We start from the raw sequence: 23,957 nt of genomic DNA, 5'->3' as shown, positions 1-23,957 counted from the left end.
CCCTGTACAGCTGGAAAGGGCGAGCTCATGTTTCTGTCATTCATTTCTGCTGTTGGACTGATATGCACATTACAGCAGCCTCCTGAACCATGTCACTTTATAAATATGAAGAACAATGGACCCATTTCTTTCGGACCCAAAGCCCGTGTATACGCCAGCAAAATGTTGTAACCTTTGGAAGGAGTAAAAATTAAATTATTCTGACATGAAAGCTATTTGGCTAAAAGCACGAAAATAGGATTAAACCTGGCAGCTGGGACGTAAACTTTAAAAAAAGCAAATTTACGAGCAATTTGCTCTCTCTCTTCTTCTTCTAAATAGAAAAACCCTCCTGCGACCAAGAGAGGCAAACGGCTCTGGAGGAAACCCGACAGTACCCCCGAGATGGCATTTTCATTCCAGAGTGTGCAGCGGCAGGTCTCTACAAGCCGGTACAGTGCCACCAGTCGACTGGGTACTGCTGGTGCGTCTTGGTGGACATTGGCCGCCCGATTCCTGGAACCTCCACCCGGTGAGTGCAGCATGATTCTGGAGATCAAAGGGAAGGGTGAAAAGTAACACGGCCAAGGTAGAGGAATTCGAGGGGAACGAAAATTAACCGATCCATAAAACCACGAACTGGAATAAGCCCCGTTAGGCTGCTTCAGTTTCTTGTCGGTCCCTTGGAGATTGTTGTATTTTTTGCGTCTGGTTCTCTCGAGTGGCCAAAATGTTTTGGATTGCAGTCATTTCTAAAAATAAGACCTTTGACCTCATGAAGGATAAATTACAGCCCAAACTGCGAACACTAGTTAAAGGTTGCAGCATGCACGGTTCCTTTATTTTAAAAGCAATCCATATCCAATCTACACCACATCACGTGAGGTGGCTGTAGAATGTTTTGTTTTGACTCTGTGTATTGTATTAGGAGGGGATGGGTGACTTTGGCATTGCAATGCCATTGACTGGGCACTTTCTTTCCCTTTTATACTGAAGGAGGTTGTGTCTCCAGTGGCTATGTTGGCACTCAGATTCCCAGTTGTGCGATTTCCCCCGCCAAAAAACTGCCAGTAAAATCATACACATTATACAAGGACAGGATTATTATTTCCTGGAAACAGACTGTGGATTATTACTTGAGGAACTCGCAGTAACTTAATACTCGAGGGCAGGTGCTATCATGTGCCAGTGTTGTGGGGTGCCTTAGCCCTTTGTGACTGCCGGCAGAGTTGGTATTGTTTTAAAAGATCTAAAACCGAACCAGGTCCCTTCATCAATGTCACAGAATGTTAGAAAAACAATGGATAACGTGGAGTAATTAAAAGCCTGCAACTCAATCTGTGCTTTTAAGCGATGGTGATCTGAGCTTCACCGTTGCGGTTTATGACTTAATCATCACCCATCAGATTACAACTTTACACTTACCCACAGCCATCCTTTGCTTTCTATACCATCCAAATGAGCCTCCTTGATGACTAGGCGAAGGTAGGCAGTGAGCAACTGAGCCATGCAGGCCAGGACGGCCCTCGGTTCGATCTATGCTAATCTCAGCTGGGGCAAGGGTACGGATGCTACAGAATGCTTCAGTGCCCCTAGGTTAGGCAAAGGGGGAAAAATAATCAGACAGAGTTCCCAAGCTGAAAAAGTGTGTGTGTGTGTGTGTACACGCGCATTTGTGAGTGTGTGTCAGCATCTGTGAGTGGATGTTTGGTAAGGTTAAGATTGGGCTCAGTTGTGATGTTCTCTGCAGTTGAATAGCCTGATGACACTCAGTATTACGGCTCACACATTAAGAATGACCACTGGGTTGAAATACGGTAGAATGCCTGGCATCTGGGGAAGTTACCAGTTACCTGGGGCAACTGCTTCAGGAGATATGGGGGGAGAAAACTGACAAGGAAAAAAAGACAAAAAAAGGCTTTTTTTTTGATAACAGCAAACATTTGGGAAAGTCTGCCACCCACCGAGACAAACATTTTGGCTTTGGACAAGCTGGGGAAACTGCGTCTGTTTCCCAGAGGGGATATCAGCCAGGACTGAGGCTTGGATCGGCACTCAGGATCGAGGATACAGACTGGGCGCTGATTCTATGAAGCTGATGGCAGCTCAGTGTTCTCTCAGCATTGACATGGCAGATCTCCAGAGCCTCAGCTGGGGATTGGGGTTTGGTGGGGGAGGGGTGGGGAATAAGGTATCCCTTAACAGGGAAGTGGTGTTCAACTCTTTTAAAGTTAGCTAAGAGCGGCAGCATTGCCCATTGAACAGCCCTCTACGGTGCTCATGTGCAGATCAGAATATCCAAGATAATTTACAGATTCACACTTCCACTATTAGTTGGAACATTAACACTCAGCACAATTCCAACTGTGTTTCCAGCACTGTATTCCCACAGAATCATATTGTGGGAATAACCTGCAAGTGCAAAAGCCTTATGGAATGCCTGAATAGAAGATCTGCTGTAAGTTTTCTAAAAAAATGCATTTTTACAGACTGGCAAAAGATTAATAAAACAAAACCACCGTCTGCAGCAGTCGTATCTAGTGTTAATTTTCCACGTTTCTCAGTGTCGGTCTTTTACTGGTTGACTGTGAGAATCCTCACTGTGTATGCTGCTGAAAATGTGTGAGTGTGTGCGAGTGAGTGTGTGTGTGTGCATGCGAGTTCATATTTGTGTGCAATTTTCAGTAATAGTGGATGTTTCCTTGTGAGAAACTGTGCTCTAATTTGAGCCAAAGTCTGATGCAGCGTATTAATCATGACACTTCCAGATTGTCTGTTCCATCGTCCGTTTTGAATCCATTATGAAAATATTGTTTTCCCTGTCAGCCACAGTAGTTTGTGGTTATGTTAAAAGCAAAAAACACTGACAGTGCTGAAATAGATTGTGGTGCATTGTCATGACTACGCAGGGGAGCTCAAAGTTTCGATTCTACTACTTTAAACATCGCCCACTCTCAACAAAGCTCAGTATTGAGACTGCGCGTAAAGTGAAGTTGCTTCATTCTTCAGTACTGTCATATCTCAGCATGAAAAGCTTGAAATGCTATTCCAATGGTAGCTCCAATGGCTGGACGGGCAGTGAGAAAGATGTTGCATTACAAAAGTCTTTTATATGAAGCAGCATAAATAGAGAGAGACTGGGTGACACTCAGGGTTAGAACATTATCCCTTCACCTCTGGGGTCTAGGTTTGAATTTGTCCCGGACTGAAAATCTCCTCTCTCTGCTGACAACAAGGGTCTGAAGTAAAATGAGTTTGGACGGACTCAAGTGATTCCCCAGTGGGTGCAATTCCACACCACAAGCTGCCTGTAATTCAACCCCAATTGCCACCAAATTAGCAAGGTCGTTCAAAGAAGAGCGCTGGTGAGGCAAAAGAGAAATATTTACTTGGGGAAAATAGACGCAGCTGCTCTCAGGTTAGGGCAGATTGTTGGGACAGAGCAGAGAAAGCTATAATCTGTGCATTACCTGATCTGGGACTACTTGAACTTGACATAAAGTGCTACAATGGGAAAAATATTCCTTTCCTCCCATACAGCCCAGGAAGGTGGCAGGTTCGATCCCCAGTCAGTGCCCTCGGGCTGGAGGGGGAGGAGGGTAATCAGCTAGGGTTTTCACTGCTGAAGGCTATCCGGTCACTCCTTCTGCTTGTGTGGAAATGGGGTGAGGACAGGATTGGGCTTGGCTTTGATGCCTGTCCCACAGTCAGTGCTGCTGGCACTGTAGGGTGGGCATCAAAGTGGGCACCAGGGCTGCCAGAACCTGTGGACCTTCACCCCAGAAAGTGTCAATGGCTCAGGAGAGGAGAGCAGACAACTGGAGGGGCGGGGGGAAGAGGGGGACTGTTACCCTTCCCCCAAAACAAAACTTGAATATTCGGTCAAGTTTTAGAAGTAAAATATGATACGGTGCCTGAAATGCAAAGCAAACACATACCGGTAATTTTGACTTTGTGGGACAGTGTAAGACGGGTAATCACCCGTATTACACAACCGCACAAAATCAAAATCTACGCCCATGGTGTGTATTCAGACAGGCTTAAATCTTCCCAAATGAAGCTGCAAAGTATTTTGTGACAGCCTTGTGATTAAGCACATTGTAACCTCGACTACCCTCCCACTAATGGAAGCTCTGTGTGTGGCTCCTTTTCATGAATCGGTTCCAGTGTCCTCTGTTCTTGATGCTGAATGACTTTGTACAGTCAGAGTACTGACTGGTGCAAGGAGAAAGTAGCAAAGCAACTATGTGTTCAATATTTGGATAGAAAACTGGCTTTTTTATGCACGTTGTTTAACTCGACAAAGGATGAATCATGCAATGTCCCATGGCCTCCTGCCACACAAATGTTTGCAGCAGGATGTTGGGCTGGATCTTGCTGGAGTGGGCATCTCACGGTGTGCCCTCTTAGTAAGACTTTTTTCTGCACCCATCAGCTCAAAATGTTTTTGTGCTGTAACTTACTGGCACTGTGAGCTGATAACGGCATGGCGAGGGCAGGGGGCATCTGGGACCTTAGTGAACAATGGGAACAGTGTGGCCCCGATATTAGTGGGGAGGCGGGATGGCAGCGGGGGGGCGATTGGGCATGGCAAACCCACATGAACCAAACTTACCGTTTCCGACGCGATCGCACATTGATTGATCGTGGTTAACGTCCTCTCCAGGTTTCGCGCCTGGCAGCTAGCCTGATTGACAAGCTGGCTGCCGTCAGGAGCTGCAACGCGAGGCGGGGTTGGTCGAGAAAGAGAGAGAGTGAGACATCATCCGGCACTAGACCAGAAGATCGGGTGGGGGGGGGGGGAATGGAAGATCCGGCACTGGACTGGAAGACCGGGGTGGGGGGGGAGAGGGCAAGATCGGGGGGGAAGGGGCAAGATCTGGGGGGAAGGGGCAAGATCGGGGTGGGGGGGGGAAGAAGGGAAGATCGGGGGGGGGGAGAAGGGAAGATTGGGGGGGAGAAGGGAAGATCGGGGGGGGAGAAGGGAAGATCGGGGGGGAGAAGGGAAGATCGGGGGGGGAGAAGGGAAGATCGGGGGAACATAAGGAGGCTGAAGAGGAGGACATCAGGGGAAGATCGGGAGGGTGAAGAGGGGGACATTGGGGGAAGATCGGGGGAGCATCGGGAGGGTGAAGAGGGGGACATCGGGAGGGTGAAGAGGGGGACATCGGGAGGGTGAAGAGGGGGACATCGGAGCAGGTTTCAAAGCCAGGTGCATTTAGTGTTTTCACTTCCTTGCATGGTTTATTATTTAATTTATTTAGTTTCTTTTTCCCTGATCCAACCCTTCATGTCTGGTTTCATCAGGCATGAATCAGAAGCGGTGGGCAAGCCACCCAGATAAGTAAATCTTTCTAATCACTTACCCTGTCACAGGTAAAGTGCCTTAAATACCTCAATGAGGTACATTTGGCTCTTTAACTGTCATCCCGGTGGCTTTAATTGCTGGCGGGACTTCTGTTTTCGGGTCGCCCGCGTGCACACAGGTGGGTCCCTGGGAAACTCGGAAGTCGGCGGGTTGGAGCCGGCTTCCGAACCCGAACGGGATATCCATGATTTTCGGATCACCCTGCCCCAACGCACCCGCATTTGCCTCCTAAAATCACCCCCTGTATCTCCTTAATCAATAATATTTAAGGATTGAGAAAGAAAGACGAGCGACGGAGAAGGAGGGTGAATTAGAGTCAAATCAGGTCCAGAAAGAGAAATAAGGAGGGGAAAGAAAAACTAAATTGAGAGAGAGAAAAAAGAGACAGAAAGGAAAAGTAAGAAAAAAAAATTAAAATTTGACATTTTAAAAATCTCTAACAACAATTGACTACATGCAGGAATGAGATTGGACAGTTTAAATTGTTCCCTTTATGGGCCAATGAGGTTGATTGGCATTGCATTAACAATTATCACATAATTAAAAAGGTACTTACGCTGTTAATTACAAGACTTAACTTTCTGTGGCGATTAATGAGCAAATTCAGCAAGTTCTCAAAAATAACAGGGAGGCTGAGGGCGAGGTGCTGTTTGTGTGAAGCAAACGGCGGAGTAGAGTAAATCGACCAGTAAGTTCTGGGGATTCGCAACTCACGGCGTATCTCTTCATCCCCTGAACTTGCTGGCCTATTTGCACATTCTGTTAATTTTCCAGCAAAAAAAAACAAAAGGGGGAGTGGGACTAGCTGGATTGCTCTTGCATAGAGCCGTCATGGACTCGATGGGCTGAATGGCCTCCTTCCGTGCTGCAGCCTTTCTATGATTCCAAGATCTGGCCCATTAAGTGTGTAATGTCTGCCACGTGAATAAGGTTCCATTCTCTGCAATGAGCTCACATTTTAAAGAGACATTATCCCTTTTGTAGATATTCGGGGGCTAAATTTAAAAAATATATATAAGGAGTTTAAAAGTTCCAACCATTGCAAAATTATTCTGAACACATTCCAACCCGTTGAATGATGTCAAAGTACTTGCAATAAATTCAGGATGGTTGAAGAACCGATTAACTGTATAAATTCAGCCTCTTCTATTTTTGGTAACTGTTACCATACAATTTGTGCCAAACTGCCAACAGGGATTGGAGGGCCCAGTGTTGTGTTACAGGTTTCATTTTGACTGGGACAGGGTGACACAGCACTTACAAACTGAAGCATGGCTCATCAAACACTGTCTGCAAAGATAAAGCATGAGAAACTACAGGGCTTCTTGTGAGTGATTTGCATGGTGAATGATGGATCCTGTGAAGGGGCTCAGATGGTTTATGTAGAGAATATAGGAACATAGGAGCATAGGAATGATAGATAACTCAGAGTGAGTAGAAAGCAGTACTCTTATGGAAGGGTTTAAATGGTACCGTTGTTTTCATTTGAATCCTGAGGTGATATTATAGTCTCGTATAAGAAGGAAAGACTTGCATTTTATAAAGCGCCATTCATGACCTCAGGACATTCCAAATCGCTTTACAGCCAATGAAGTACTTTTGAAGTGTAGTCACTGTTGTAACGTGGGAAATACAGCCAATTTGCGCACAGCAAGATCCCACAAACAGCAGTGTGATAATGACCAGGTGAGGTGCTTCCTCAGTACAGCACTGGAATGTTAGCCTGGATTTTGTGCTCAAGTCTTAGGAAGTGGGACTTGAACCCACAACCTTTACACTGCACAAATGCTTTCAGTAGAACCATTTCTGTAATACACTGGAGGTTTGGTTGCTAGGAACACTTTTATATTATGGGGTAGATTCCACAGCAACAGACAGACAATTATGTACACTTTCATTTCGGGCCCTAGACCTTCCCTGGTCCACAGGGCCAACAAGCAGAAAACTGCTACTGCGATCTGTGGAGAAGCCTGGGACGCTCAGTCCTTAAGGTGGCTCTCTGCTCCTCTGGAGCCAGCAGTGTGCCTCGTTTATTTTACAGTGCTGCTGCAAAGGTCAGGGGAGGGGAATGGTGGGGGGCTGCCGATAGTAGCTGCAATGTACAGTAAGTGGGGCATTAAAATTAGTGAGGGCTGGGGCTTGAATTCAGGTCCTCTGGTTTAGGCTACCAGTTCAGCTGCTTCGTTATTGCTTCTACAAAGAATAACGCTGCTCATCAGGAGCACCACGACCTGATGAAGTGAGAAGGGAAATGTTGTTTTCAGATATGTGGTAACATCTGCTCAGCTTGTAAACATAATAAGCTAGAAACAACGGTTGGATGAACACCGAGGGGTACATTTTCCGAGTCTGCAAATGGCCTCGGCCTCCACCATTGCATATCGGAAAGTTATGGCAACGCGCCCGTGATTTGCTGACACAGGCTAGCGGTGGGTGAAGGTCCCAGCCACCGAGGTAGACGTGCAGATTTTAGGCTTTAGCGCATTCATCTGATACTCTGTTGTCCAAAACTGTAGTGGAGGCATCAACCCCTTTAAAGTAAATAGGTTAACACCTGTGTTAAAAAAGCAGACAGAGATTTACTTTGGTGGAATTCAAAGTGGAACAGGCACCAGGCCCCGATGGCAGGTATCTTGGAATGCTCTGGGAAGTGAGAGAGGAAAGAACAGAAAAGTAGAGGCCATTTCATCTGTCAAGCATCCTTTGATATGGAGGTTGTGCCAGAGGACTGGAAGGTTGCCACTGTAACACCTTTGGTCAAAAAGGAAGAAAGGGATAAACCTGGTAACTAGTCAGCCTAACGTTAGTGGACAAACTTCAAAAGGCCATAATATGGGATAATATGAATTCTCACCTGGAAAGATATGGGCGAATTAAGGACAGATAGCACATATTTGTAAAAGGCAAGTCGTGTTTGACAAAAGTAAAAGAGTTCTTTGAGGAAATAACAAAATGTATTGATAAAGGAAGTGCAATGAATGATGTGTATATGGATTTTCAAAATACATTTAATAATATTCCTCATAGGAGGCTTTTTGATAAAATTAAGGCACTCAATGTGAAAGGGAATGTGCCAGCATGAATAGGAAGTTGGTTATAGAACAGAGTAGTGGTTAATTGATATTTTTCAGACTGGAGGGATATAAACAGTGGTGTTCTCCAGGGGGCCGATTTGGACCATTGCTCTTCTCAGTATATATACAAATGATCTGGTCTCGGGTATAAGGGGCGCAATATCAAAATTTTCAGACATCACAGTCATATACGCTGTCAGATGTAAGCAGCGAATGACAGCCCTCTCCTTTGCAAATGTTAATCTGTTCTTTTGTTCCAAGTGCACAGCAGATTGATCAGCATCTGAGCTGAGCTCTGATGAAGGGTCAGGTCCAAAATGTTAACCAACCTTCCCCTTTCTCATCGAGTTCCTGTGTATCTCCGGCATCTTCTGTTTTAATTTCAGGCGTCCAGCCTGCTCAGATTTCTTCTTATTCCTGCCCTGTGCTCACTATGATACCTCATTCTCCATTACCTGCTTGATCCCATCCAGCCCTTGGATCCAGAGTTGTAAGAGGAAAGGCTGAAATAAGAAAAGGCCAGCAAGCCCATTGCTTCTACATACCAGGAGCTTTTACATTGGCATCCGTTTAATTCGGATCATGGGACAGCAACATCCATGTGCTGGCTCTCGTATCCCAGTGGCAGAATCGTGCACCCACATGTTTATTGCTGTGTGATCCTGTTGCTGGGATAACATGGCCAGTTTTAGCAATATAGACATGGGGCTGCGTGCATGTTACTCTCCTGTGCTCTGAACTCTCCAGTGCCAATGTAAAAGTGCCCACATGCCACTATTATGGACTGTAACAAACCCATTTAATCTCCTGCGGAAATGCTCTGTAAAACTTTGCTCTGACCCTTCCTCCCACCCCATAGTTGCATTGGGCTTGAAAGAATAATTTTTCAAACAAGTGTCTTTTTTATCTGCATCATAGCTACATTCTCTGTCCCCCAGGGGTTGGTATTAGGACCATTGCTCTTTTTGCTAGATATTGATGACCTAGACTTGGGGGCATAATTTAAAAGTTTGAAGAGGACACAAAACTTGAAAATGTAGAGAAGTATGAAGTGAGGCATTTTGGAAGGAAGAATGAGGAGAGGCAATATAAATAGTACAATTTTAAAGGGGGGCAGGAACAGGGAGACGACGGGGTGTACATACACAAATCTTTGAAGGTGGCAGGACAAGTCAATAAGGCAGTTAAAAAAGCATAGGTGATCCATGGCTTTATAAACAGAGGCATAAGAGTGCAAATGCAAGGAAGTTATGCTAAACCTGTTATAAATCACTGGTTAGGCCTCAGTTGGGAATCAGAATGCCTGTAGGGTGGCCACATGACTGGCTCCTCACCAGTTGCTGGCTGAATATGGTAACAGGCAGTGCAGTGGCCTGCTTTTCAAAATCACAAGGCAATGAGCAATATCAGAATTTGCAGACATCACAAAGAGTGTGTTAACTGTGAAGAGAACTTGAGGAGGATATATCTCAAAAGATCAGGCAGATAGATGTCAGATGAAATTTTATGCAGAGAAATGTAAGGTGCATTTTGTGGGAAAGAATGAGTGGACATATACACTAAATGGTAAAGCTTTAAAAGGAGTAGAGGAGCAGAGAAACTTATGGGTTCAGATACACAAATCTTTAAAAGTTTCCAAATCACACGGCAACGGTCAAACAATTTACAGTGGAACAGAACTCGTTTTGTCAATGATGGTGAAAATATCAGATTGTAGGGTTACAGTAAGAAGCTCCACTCCGCAGGGTCTCAGAACTACCTGTCATTCAAACCTGCAATCGCCCTTTGACCTGCTTTGCTCTCTGTTGCGTAGAGTGTAAAGTGTTAGAACAGAGTGGGGTAGGAATTTGTCTTGGGAGGTTAGAGCAAAAAGGGCCAATATTGCTTCGGACACTTGTAATGCTCCCGACCTGGCAATCAGTTCCATTGATTTTGCCTGTTTTGCACTACTGCCCAGGACAAATTTCTACCCCAGTATGTCTTCGATTTTTGATATTATTCTATTTCAGAGTTGACCTTGCTTCTATGAGAGTCAAATTCAGATCATTTTTATGAATTAAATTAATTAGAGGGGAGGACTAAATGGACACACAATGTTGCTGTGCATTCCTTCTCCTCTGCCACTGCCATCTCCACCATCTACAGCAGTGTTGTCCAATTGAAATTGCTGACTAGCACTAACAAAGTTAGTTCTAGGCATCAAGTGCCAGCTTTGCTCAGTTGGTAACACTCTCGCCCCTAGTTCAGAAGACTGAATTTGAACTCACAAACTAGCCTGGCATTCCAACATATTATCTAGGAGGTCTGGCATCATCAGAGGTGCCATCCTTCAAATGAAACAATAAACAGGGATCCAGGTGGATGTTGACGATCCCATGGTATGATTTGAAAAGCCCGTTTCCCGGTCGATATTCCTCCCTCAATCAACATCACCAAGAGCAAATTAACTGGTCATTTATCTCACGGCTATCACAGGACACTGCTGGTGTGGTTTGGCAGCTGTGTTTACCAGTACAACAGTCATTGCCCTGCAAAAATAATTCCTCGTGTGAAGCACTTTGAGGTATTGCAACATGATAAGGCACAATGGGCAGAACTTTCAACTTTGGCAGGGAGCGATAGTGAATCGCCCGCCTGTTATACACTCCGCCTGCTTTTCCTTTCTATTCACTTACAGGTTGTACCATTTCGTTGTCTTTAACCCTGATACAATGGAAAAACAAAACGAGCATCCTTCAATATACTGCGTGTGCTTGATATTTTCCTGCGTTATTGCACTGACGTCCTTTTCCGTATCTTAAGCAAACCTTTCAATGCAGCAGAGTGTCTCGCTTTGTGGCCTAAAGAAAAAGAGTGCAAAACCTTCTGACTTTCACTCCCTCCATGGTGTGGATCCCAGGCCTCCCTGCCCAACTCTACCTGCCTGTGTGTTAACGGTCTGCCTGACACTCTCCTGAATGCACACGTCCATACAGAGGCATAAGAGCTGGGGGCACAGGGGAGCCAATGAAAGTTAATGAGATGTCAGATCAATATGGTGCTTTGAATTAGCCTACGGTTTCCTAAGAGCACAGTGCCTTTGATTTACAATGCATCGTGGTGCACAAAGATTCCAGCAGACCAAGTTTACTGCTTGTGCTGCAAAAAAACAGGAGGCAGGTAATGGAGCGGTATCACCCCCTCTAGGGAAATTAATGCTTTGTCCAGTGAGGCCTAACAGGACTTGCTGTGATGCCCCTGTTTCTCTAGCACTTGATTGAGGCTGTTCACAGGAAAGCAGTGTCATGTGAATAATGTCACACTGTTTAACATTAACTCCATTTTTAAAAAAATCATGTCATCATCGGACTTCCAATATGTTCAAAATCAACGATTTTTCCAGAAGCTTAATGCCACATCTAATATTGACATCGAATTGAAAATTTAACTGAAAGGTTTGCTTAAAATACAGAAGAAAGTTTCAGTGCAGTAATGCAGGAAAATGTGAAGCACACTCAGTATATTTAAGGCTGTTTGTTTTAATTTAATTTTGAAAAGGGTTCAACTGTGCAAAATTGTTAACACAATTCTGAAAAAATACACTCCCAGCCTCATTTTCCGGTTATAGTCAGCCGGATATGTTGGGAAAATTGTTGCAAAGTTAGGTATTTTTACATTGCAGAATTCATAATGGGTGTATTAAACCAGCACATAATGCAACAGGAGGAGCAGTAGGGAATTGTGTGGATTAAGTGGGAATAATGTGATTTGTAAATGTTATCTCCCTCCCTCCTATATGCATGATCCTCCCTGCTGCACAATCTTCTTTGGCCCGGTATTTAAACAGTGCTTTCCTATTGAAATCTGCCATTGATGGAAGACCACATGTGACCCATTGGATGTGACTTACTCTGGTCAGATGTTGTTACAGGTGCCAGAACGCTGTGTACTCCCTGATGTCACATTGCTTTGTGATAACACTGGGGGCCACAGGGGAGCCAATGAAAGTTCACGAGGTGCGAGGTCGATGTGGTGCACTAAGTGATTTCACAGTTCCCTAGCGTCACAGTGGTTTTACTTTGCTGTGTACACAGGCCAAGTGGGAATAAATTCCCCTGTGACAGCTAAAAACACGATTACAGTTGGTAAGGGATGAGCCAGTTGCACTATGTTAAAGTGCCCAATCGGTGACACCGTCTTGTAAATAGCACGATTGTGTCTGTAGTTTAACAATCGTAATACAGGGCCTCACCAACATGGATGACATTTGGCAGCTTTAGATTAACCCTTTGAGTGCTTGGTTTTTACTATAGGATTTGAAGCACAATTTTACATGATTGCACTGAAAAAAAATACACATTTTTGTGCCCATGGTGATGGGGAGCAGAATATTTGTTCATCTTGATACCCATTGTCAAAACCCAACATAGGCCAGATGCAAGTAACTCCAAAATTCCCACTGCTCAACCTCACCAAAGTGCCTTAGCTGTCAGCTCACTAGAAAATTGTTTAATGCTGTGAAATTATTGATTTCTCACACCAATCATTTTTGTATCCTATCTGACTGTGCTGTTGACGTAGTGCCAATTTGTGCCTAAGCGTGGGCAGTTTTGAGCCCTTCGCGCACTGGGTTAAGACTGCCCAAACAAAGGGTTTTGATAGCGTGGTAACCTACTGCACAGCCATGCCCGTACACTTCTCCTGGTCCTTGTTACAAGGTACCATGGGAGAAATATGAAACCACTACACACTGTAAAGCACAATGCTAATAGAAACCAACGTTCAATTGAAATGTAAGAATTCGGACAGTGGGAACAGTTCAAATAATTATTTTGTTGAATGGGAGGGGGAAATCATTGAACAATCCTAGTTTCCTGGTTCTCAGCTATAGCGGTCACCCAGGTGCCAAAATACTCTGGTTCCCTCTTATTATAAACACTGCCGGCGAGAGTAAAGGCAGATACAAAGAAATAATTTTAAATTATCTAATTGATTGGATAATAAGCCTCGTCATGCAGTGGAAAACCAGTTTTCGTGCTGCTCAGTGACAAGTCCCCAGACAGTGCAAAATCACATAATGAGTTTCAATTTTTGACTTACAAATGCTTGTCGTTACTTTCTGTGGAGCCATCTGTGTTAAGATGGGGAACCACTCTGTCTTGCTCAGGAAGGAGCAGTAGCTTAGCAACCGCGACTGTAACATAATCAGCTTAGTAGTTGATCACAAGTTCGGCTGGCAGGAGCCCAGCTGGTTTCTAGCATGTGTTTTGAGTGCTGCTGTTGCTTCTTCCAGTTACCAAACCCCCGAATGCGATGGCAACGCCAGATCCAAGCTCATGGAGGGAGATGATCCATTCAAGGACAAAGAGCTACAAGGTAAGCCATTTTCATCTCGCCATTCCCTCATCAGCACAGCAGGGAGTGATCAATGGCTATTGTAGAGAAACCATTGCCACATGTTGCAGGCCTTGTGTAATTTTGCATGATTACCCTGTACAAGTGCCACATGTGATTCAGCTAATTGACATTTAATTGATTGCAGATGAAACCATCCAAAATTTTGATGGTTGATTACAAGAAAAAATAGTTTTCCCCCCCCCAACCCCCTCCTCTCAACATAAAGAGCTCCCTCTCTGTCAGTGTTAAAATCTGATCTCTTGTCTCTTAAAAGTTGATGTAAAGAAAGCATAATCTGCCAGTTGCATCAGCAAATGATATAAATGGCAGAGATACCCAGGGCTACACTTAGAGCAGCACCTTAGATCTGGAGTCACAAACCTTCAAACCGGAACCAACCAACCTTGGCTCAGTGAGTTACTCAGTCAACACAGGCCAAGAAGATACCCAGGTTCATAGGACGCAATAAGTTCTGGAAAATATAATGAAATGAAACAAAGACAGCATTGCCCACTTTATAATGAAACTCATCGTTAAATGAAGAGTATTGAATAGGAGGCATGTTTTAAAAATTCTGTGAAGTTGTGAATGCATGTCCTTGACAATACAAAGGTCGGCAGTGAAAAAAATATATATGTGCATAAATATTTAAAACCAAATAGCCTAGTTCTTCCCAATCAATGCACCAAAACCCCCATTGCTCAAGAATGTCTTGAACCTCCTGGACTGGTGAGATATTTCTAATTGTGACACTTGTATGTAAGAATACCAGGGGATATACAATTTCCTACTTCTACTTGTAAACAATTTTACAACACCAAGTTATAGTCCAACAAATTTATTTTAAATTTCACAAGCTTTCGGAGGCTTCCTCCTTCCTCAGGTGAATGTTGTGGAAATGAAATCTTCAAATCCTACGCATTTATAAATCACAGAACAATGCCTGGTGATTACTGCCCGTTGCCAAGGCAATCACAGTGAGCAGACAGAGAGGTGTCACCTACAAGGCCGCCGAATATACAAACCCCCCCCCCCCCCCAAAAAAAACCGGCATCTCCACATCATCACTACTTCTACTTGACAGTGATAATGGAACATCACAAAGCAGCTTCAAATTATTCCTTTGGGTCACAAAGACTACACAAAACCCATTACAAATTCTACAAATAGATTATTCTGTAGACTATCTCCATTCACAAGGTTGACCATAAATCTACTCAGGGTTTGTCACTCGTCACTTAGCCGGCCAATCCTGTGGAGATATTTATCACGTCACACTGGAGCTCCCCTGCACAGATGCACATTTACTGGTGTTGCCCAATCAGTTCATGTTACTGTATTGAAGGCTATAAAATTCCTGGCTAGATGCAATGTAGGAGCAGACATTTTGTGTGGAACTGTCCCTGCTGCAACATCATGAAGTTCTGCTGCAGTAACATCATGTACTGCCTACAGCCTACCGTTTCATTGCATGATACCAATGGAGTGAAACTTCATGACATCACGGTAATAGGAGCTGGCCAAGAAACACTGGGAAATGTAACATTTAGGGTGATTGGTTCCCCTTTAATAACTCTGAAACTCCACTAGTTGAATGCTTCCTGGTTACTCTTCATTCCTACATGGGTCAGAAGAAATGGGTGTGTTTTTCAGGAACTGTTATTTCTGTCCCTAAATTTGAAAAGACAATCAGCCATAGATATAGCCCAGATATAGGCTTTACTCTGCTTCTAATGAATTAGTTCTTCATTGAGCAAAACTCATTGCAGGAGGTAAGTGCTGGACTGACTCGATCAGATGGGGCCTCCAGTTTTAAACAGGGCAGGATACTTAGCTCATGCTGTTTAGCGACTGGAGACTTTTTTGTCTTTTGGATGAAACATTAAACTGTCCTCTCAGGTTTATGTAAAAGATCCCATGATGCTATTTGAAGATGAGCAGGAGAGTTCTCTCCGGTGTCCTGGCCAATATTTATCCCTCAACCAACTGATTAACTGGTCATTTATTTAATTGTTGTTTGTGGGAGCTTGCTGTGCGCAAATTGGTTATCGCACTTCCCTACATTACAATAGTGACTACACTTCAAGAGTGCTTCATGGGTTGTAAAGCGCTGTGGGACGGCCCGAGGCCTTGAAAGGCACCATAGAAATGCAAATTCTTTCTTTACGATTCTCAATGATATTATTCAAGGGGTAAAGGCAAAATAAAAAATACTATAAAATATATCTCATAATGGATGGCCACAAAAAATCCAAAGAATGATCATGTGAAACATTACACTCAGAAAACTGCACGACTTGATGATCTTTGGCGTTGTGATGGTTTAAATAATATACATGTTTGATCCTGAATCTAGTCAGCCTTCAGAAAGATCTATGTCTTGGCAGTCAACTGACATTTTTATTTCTGCTTTGAAATACACATGGTCAAAGTTTTCATCTTCAGAATGATGACAGGGAGTGAAATGGTTTTTCCTTGTCCTCGTTTTATATTTTTGACCATAATTCTTGTGGTTTAAAAAAAAATTCCAAGGTTAAGATGGGGTTAGTGTTACAAATCGTTAGGGATCAGACAGGAATTAAAGGACCACACTTTGGTTTCTCAAATAAATGCTTCAAGCTTAAACTTGTGAAGTACCGTAAATCTTTGACTATAACGTACCCCCAGCTTTAATACACCCCCCACCCCCATTTTGGGTGGCTAATATTTATGGAAAACGTGGATATAATTTCCTCCTTCCGCACTTCTGGCTTTCGGAACAATTAATATAAATTATTTCGCCATGTGCTCTCGCAAGAGCTACAGCGCAGGAGAAGCTTAACGTAGTTGAGTGTCTCCAGTTAAACAGCTGCTGGGAGTGAATGAAGCTAAAGGTGAGATTCCTGAAGAAACAACTGGAGGACATTCTGTCAAAAGAAAATGGCTGAGTGTGGACAGTCAGCAGTAGTATTTAGAAATAAGACAATAAAACAAAGTGCTTGATTTTCCTTACATAGCTCTGATTGCAAGCAATCCTCAAATAATAGTCTCCAGAAGATTACTGACAAAAACACTGACATTGTTTACTGCTTTCTGGCTACACTGATGGGTCATCAAGTTTATCTAGTGAATAGCTGAGCTAGGTAGACCAGGCAGGAACCAGGTTCAAACTCTGGTCTGTGCTGAGTGAGCTGACTTCAGTCAGCATGCCAGTGGAGATGCTAAAATTGACTTCATACCCCTGGATTAGGGAGGGGAAAGCCAACCAGGCTTCCCAGTCCAAACAGCTATTCAACAACCTGCTGGAAATATGTGACGGTCTGTTGATGCCCCTGCAATTGAAAATCCTGCTGATGCTCACAGCCAATGGTTATATGTGTATGGTCACTTGGGCACAGTACTAGAAGGCACCCAGCATCTTTGGAACCTGCATCTCAGCAAAGGAGTCAACAGGAGAGGAGGGGCTGGGAGAAAATTAGGAAGAAAAGAAACTCTGAAATCCAATGTGAAATTATTGAGTATCTGCAAAATTCAGTTGTTTTGTTGTCAGAAATAAAATACAGTCAAATACCCCCCCGGTTGCTTCAGATTTGAACGATCCCTGCTTTACATTCAAAAAATTGTAGGATTTGATGAACTTTAGAATTGCGATGGCTTAGGAAGCAATTTAAGAAAAAAAATCAATGGTCACAGTTGAGACTTTATCAAACCACCTTTTTCTGAATTTTGTACTAAAGGCTAGTAATGACAATATCAGGAATGGAAACTTTACCTCTTTGCTGTGTGGACCATCCATTGCAGTATTATTACAATATTTCCAACATTCCCTCAGAAGAGCATCCTCTGCTGTGTGATATGAGTTCTTTGCACTAGCCTCACTCATGCTTTTGTTAACTCCAGACTCAATTATCCCAATGCTCTCCTGGCCGGCCTCCCATCTTCCACCCTCCATAAACTTGAACTTATCCAAAACTGTGCTGCCCATATCCTAACTCGCACCAAGTCACATTCACCCCTCTTGGTTAGGCCGGATTTCTGCCCCCATCTTTTAGTTTGTGCAAAATTACATCAGAAGTGGAGGGGACCTCTTGCGCTGGCCCACGTTTGTGTGGACGTCAAAAAAAGAATTCGGACTGGTGGCATCTGTTGGAATTCCCTCACCCTCAACGCTTTGTACGCCCACATGAAGCAAGTTTAGTAATCGCAAAGCAACAGATCGCCTTTTAGGGAAAGTGATAAGTTTGAAATTAGCCATTTAAAAAAATAAATACATTTTTCACATCTTCGGCTGGCACAGCAGGTTCACTTAACGCAATGGCATTGTCTGGCCAGGCACAGATTGAAACTATCCCAGCTGCTGCTGTGCCACATCTCTGTGACCTGACCGTCTGGTTGGCGAGCCAACAGGCTGCCAATTCAATTACCAGCCTGCAGTGCCAGAATTGGAAAATATAAGTTTAGTTACTCATAGCCGATTGAAAACAGGCAAACTTTGAGCAAAACATTCCGTGGACTGAAATGTGCAATAGCAGCTGACCTCATTGCTACTCAAACAGCAGTAATGTCTCTCTGACAACAATCCCTTGAAAATTCAGTTGAACAGAAATAATTAACAACAGGCATAAATTGTTATAACAAACATAAACACTACTAGCAATGTAATCATCATTAGTTTGGTTGATTTAATACTTACAGCACAAAGTGTCCCCACTAAATGAAATTCATTTAAAATCTGAACATATATTTAATATCTGTATTTATTGGTATAATTAGAACTGTAGATTTAGTAGTATGCTGTGTAGTTTTTGGCAAACATCCATTTAGTTTTTGGCAAAATGTCCATGCGAGATGGGACAGGCTCCATGGTGTTTAATAGAATTTGATGAATAGCTGTTTTATGGTCAGCAGTATTTTTTTTAAGGCTTACTCCATCCAGCCATGGAGTGAGAAATCTTATACCACTCTTATTTGCCAAAGATTAGGAGTGGGGAAATGATAATTGCTCCAGACTGAATTCCGCGACCACATTAAAGGCCTTGCGTATTTTGAGACATTAGAGCAATGGCATGGGCGATTCTCAGTGCTTGTCTTATTCTTCACAACACAGAACTTGCTGTTTCTCTAATTAATGTGGACTGTTAACGAGTATTCAGAGCATTTTTAAGCTTTTATTCCATACTTAAGACGGCGAGGTCTTGACTTTGACCCAACCAACCTGACCTTTATTGTTGCTCACTGGCTCCTGCACCTTTGCTGCAGCTTTATTTGCCCTCTCGTGTTTTGTTTTAAAATGCATGATGGTGGGACATAGAATGTTTTTCCTTTCTTCTTCCAGGACACCGAGTTAGATGCAATGCATAGCTTCCATCACAGGCCCCCAACTGTACATCTCAGCTATCATAGACTGCCCACAACATGCCTGACCCATTTCCCACACTATCTTTGTCACCAGCCTGACTAAAATTGGCAATTTATGGGCAACCTCATTCTAATTTGAGGAAAGCACAACTCCCAGAAAATTTTGCAATGTTGACAGTGGCGAGAAACTTAATCAACTGTGCCAAAAATGTTGTTTTCTAAAAAAAAAATTGTGCTTCAGGGGAAATATGCCACGATTTGATTCTTGGTACTGCTTGGCACCAGAATCGTGCCTCTGTCAAGATTTTTGATGACGCTAAAAGGGTATTTTTAGTTTGTTTTGTTTTATGTGACACCTCTAATAGCAATGAAATGAAACCAGTTGCCCAAATGTTGTTTCTGGGCTAGCTGAGGACAAAAGTTGTAGCAGTAAGGAAAACATTACAGAAATTAGAAGTTCAACTTGTTTATTACTTCAGTAACATTAAGAAATGTGACTCTAGACATACACTGCATGGAGGGAGTTGTAACGGGAGATCTTTGGCACGTTGTACCACGCAGGCTCCAAATGCCACATCGAGTCGCACTCTGAGAAGTCCGGAAAGTTCTGCAGTTTAGTTCAGGAAAGTCACGCCGAGTTGCAATGTGACCCTATTACCTGAATGTTTTAAAGCTGCTTAATGTATTGGTCCAAGAGGAATTAATCTCACTGGTGTATTAAAAAATATTGTTTGCACACGTCGTACCCATGGATAAACCTAGTGATAGTTCTCGAATTGCCAAAGGCCTTTGTGCTTTCGGCATCTTTGCAATACAAGATTGCTGGCCAGCTGTGCCATGTGGCTCTGAATCCCACACGGTGTTACGCTCTGAAGTCTGGAAAGTTCCACAGTTCGTCTTGGAAAGTCTTGGAGTTACAATGTGACCAACTCACTGAGGATGTGCTGCACTGTCGGAGCTGCCTTCTTCCAGGCGAGACGTCAAATCAAGGTCCCGTCTGGCCTGTCAGGTGGGCACAAAAGGTCCCATGCCACTGGTTTGAAGAAGAGCAGGGGAGTTCTCCCCGGTGTCCTGGCCAACATTTATCCCTCAACCAACCTCATTAAAACAGATTGATTATCTGGTCATTATCACATTGCTGTTTGTGGGAGCTTGCTGTGCACAAATTGGCTGTCGTGTTTCCCTACATTACAACAGTGACTACACTTCAAAAGGACTTCATTGGCTGTAAAGTGTTTTGGGACGTCCTTAGGTGCTATATAAATGCAAGTTATTTATTTTCTTTATTTACTTGAATGTGTTAAAGTTGCACAACTGCATTGCTCCACTAAGTTCTCCATATTAAAAGAAAGTACTGTTTGCATTTTAAGTAGGATCTTTCCAATAGATCATTTCATTTTGATCCAGCATTGGGTGATCTACTGGATTTGTATGCTGTTCTTTGAACTCTGGGATTTGGGTTCGAATCCAGATTGGACTAATAGAGTGAAAGTCTTCCTATTCAGCTGGACTTAAAAGACCTGCATGAAATTAATTTGGGCAGTCTCAAACCAGTTCCTAGTTGGTAAAGGTCCACAGTGCTGATAATTTAGTAATCACAACAGAGAAGCCATAAGACTGACTTGGTGTGAGCAATCAAAAAAAAATCAGTGCTCTGGATATATCAACTTGTATTTAGATAGTTCTTTGATGTAAGGAAACACCCTAAGGGTGTTAATGGGTGGGGCTCAACCACAAGCAGAAATAGGGAGAGACGTTAGGTGAGGTGATCAAATGCGGAGGATCTTGAAGGTGGTGAGAGATGTGGCAAAGTGGAAGGGCTTATGAAGAGATTTCCAGAGTGTGGAGGCAAGGCAGCTGAAGGCTCTGCCTCTGATCGTAGAGCGGAGAAAGAAAGAAAGCCTTGCATTTATGTAGCGCCTTTCATGACCTCAGGACGTCCCAACCATTACAACAATTGAAGTACTTTTGAAGTGAAGTCACTGTTGTAATGTAAGAAACGCAGCAGCCAATTTGCGCTCAGCAAGGTCCTACAAACAGCAATGAGATAATGAACAGGTAATCTGTTTTTTTAGGGATGTTGGTTGAGGGATAAATGTTGGCCAGGGCAAGGGTGAACACACATATCACCAGAGCGAGGAGTGCTAAAACAGATACAGGGCCAGAGGTGGATGCAGGGGTAAGAAGGAATGAGGATGTGGAGGCATTTATAGAAGAGGGCAAAATCAAGGTGCTGAGGAATGGAGAGCCACTGAGGTCAGCGAAGACAGGGGTGGTAGGTGAGTGGGACTTAGTTTGGGATAGGATGCAGGTGCTGGAGTTTTGGATGTTGGAATTTACGTAGAGTGGAGCTCAGGTAGCTGGTGAGGAGGCGATTGGAAAAGTCAAACCCGGAGGTGACAAACACGTGGGTGAGGCTTTCAGTGGCAGTAGTGTGAGGTAGAAATGGAGGTGGGCAATATTGTGCCGGTGTGGTGACGAACTGGTTGTGGCGTTTAAAGCTACACTCCGGGTCAAGCCGGACAATGAGGTCCCTGTATCATCAGAGTCAGTCGGAGCGGGAATCATTTGTGTGCGAGGTTTCTGTTGGGAGCTGAACAGGATGGTTTCCATCCTGCCAGTATTAAGCTGGAGAAACTGTCGGCTCATCCATAACTTCAGTCAGACAGGGATTCGGAAAGCACGGCAACAGCTGTGGAATTGAGGATGACGTTGATGAAGTAAAGCGGGTCATTGTTTGCTTATTCAGAGCTACCTTGGGAATGCTTGATGTGACTAAAACAGAAAGTGTTTGAAATCTTAGACTGAGATTACTCACCCTTGGTAAACAAAAAAGTTGTTAAAAATCTAAAGTCACTGAACCTGACGCAGTGAGTGGGTGAGTAAATTGCAAGGGGTTGAAGTGTTCCAGCAAAAAAAAAACGTGTAAATTCATCAGTCAGCTGAATCCCAATGTCTAGGCCATATTTAGTGTTATTTATCAATCAGATTCGCACTTGACTTCTTATATTTGTCTGGTAATTCTGTCAAATAATCACTTTAACCATTGCAGCAAATAAAGTTGCAGATTCATTGCCTTGATGTGAAAATACGGCAAGCAATCTGACAGGAAACTAGTAATCGAGCACCTTTGTGTCAGTAGGCTCTGAGAATGCTCTGGAGAGCTCAACAGTTTAGCCTTAATCGTCACATGGGCACTTCCCTTGCCTGGTGTTAACAGGGCAGTAATGACCTCAAAATGGGGTCGGTAGTCTTACCGCCCAGTTAACACCGGCGATGTGGCCTGCTGGCTCCATTTTAAAAAGGGCCTACCACTGGGTTTCCAATTGCCCATCTGTTTCAGGCGATAGGCCCCTTTTAATATGGAAATCAGGGTCCCATGACGTAAATAGGACCCCAATTGCCATTTTAGGTCGGAACTGGTTGGAGCCTGTGCCATGCAGGCTCCGACCAGTTCCACGGGTGATGGAACCAAAGAGCTCTGCCAAAGGTGAGTCTTGAATTATTTTTGTGGGCCCTGGAGGAGCAGGAGTGCACCTCCGAGGCCCACAAAAATAATCTGGGCCACATGCCGTCCAATGACCCCCACCCCTTCGCCTCCACAACGTACCTTGCTGGAGGCAGCCCTGGCCTGATTTTCAGGCTTCAATCTAGCGAGCTTCGTCGGGACACCTATTTGGTGCCCTGCAGCTCATTTAGCGAATTTAAATAAGGCCCGATCACGGGGGCCTCTCCGTCGCCGGAATGGGCAGTGGATCAGGGCGCTCCGCCAGTCAGCCGCCCAAAAGTCAAAATTTATCCCATGGAGTTGCGCTCACCTCCTCCTTAAATTTGTGGGTAAAGCAATTGTGTTATGTATCTTACCCAAGGTTGGCAAAGTATCAGGGCATCTTCCACGGAGGTTAATGCTGAGAAGCTTGGAAAATCACATGGAGTTGCAATGTGATACTATTTCCCCACACACCAGTTGTATTCAGCTTTTGTTCACATCTTACTTGGCTGACAACAGGTGTTATGGCAGATAGCGAAGGCCAGAAAACTCCATGAAGTTAGAACATTCTGATACCCACAGTGAAGGATTAACAAAAGGGACATAGACAGTGCATCGAGTTATAATTGATCACCAGGCAATAATACAGACACAGCATTACACATAGCAACAGCGGACTGGGTATTATTGTCTTGATAAATTGAAGACAGTTAAAAGGACCAACAGAAATGAACTCGTGCCTGATTCCCAATTCCGCCTCAGTTTAGCTTGTCACCTGTCCACTCTAGCTCATTAAAAATATAATTTGTGATCTAAAAAAAAACTTCCTGCTATCCCAAATGTTTATTTGGTTCAAAGCAATAGAAAGATTAATATCAGTGAAAGGATTAACCTTTGTTTAATTAGCCTATGCTCTTGAATTCAGCATATATTTATCTTAAATATAGTAAGTAACTACAAGTACTGCCAAAATATCTAGGAAATTCAGTTAAATCATCCAATGAAGCTTCAGTAGCCAAAGTTTGACATGACTTTTGAAGTTATTAAAGATTACTTTTGCAGGCTGGGCTATGAAGAATTGCATTTACATTTCTTGCCTGCAGTGAAAAGGCACTGTACAATATGTTAATATCGTTTTCCTCTGTTTGCTGCTTTAACACAGGCGATATCCCATCTATTATCACTACATATCTATCGACAATATGTTAAAAGTTTTGAGATGCTGTGTGTGTGTCATGCGTACTTCCGGTTTCACGATTTGATTGTCATGCTATTTCCCTCATGCTTGGGTGTGACTTTTAAGCAGTTTTTTAAAGCTGGGAAAGCAAACTTA

The 23,957-nt window shown here is 43.6% G+C and overlaps 1 protein-coding gene across 3 annotated transcripts in view; it reads left to right on the top strand.

Annotated features, from left to right (window-relative positions):
• Positions 1-23,957, top strand: part of smoc1 (SPARC related modular calcium binding 1) — a 214,958-nt gene that overhangs the window by 105,159 nt on the left and 85,842 nt on the right. For all 3 annotated transcript variants that reach the window (XM_067991284.1, XM_067991283.1, XM_067991285.1), the window contains exons 8-9: positions 322-511; positions 13,694-13,776. In XM_067991284.1, the coding sequence (XP_067847385.1) occupies positions 322-511; positions 13,694-13,776 (273 nt within the window). The remainder of the gene's footprint in view (positions 1-321; positions 512-13,693; positions 13,777-23,957) is intronic.

The sequence above is a fragment of the Heptranchias perlo genome, chromosome 10 (genome assembly GCF_035084215.1).
Source record: "Heptranchias perlo isolate sHepPer1 chromosome 10, sHepPer1.hap1, whole genome shotgun sequence".
NCBI classification, from domain to species: domain Eukaryota; kingdom Metazoa; phylum Chordata; class Chondrichthyes; order Hexanchiformes; family Hexanchidae; genus Heptranchias; species Heptranchias perlo.
The sequence above is the reverse complement of the archived record's forward strand: the minus strand, read 5'-3'. Positions and strand labels throughout refer to the sequence as shown.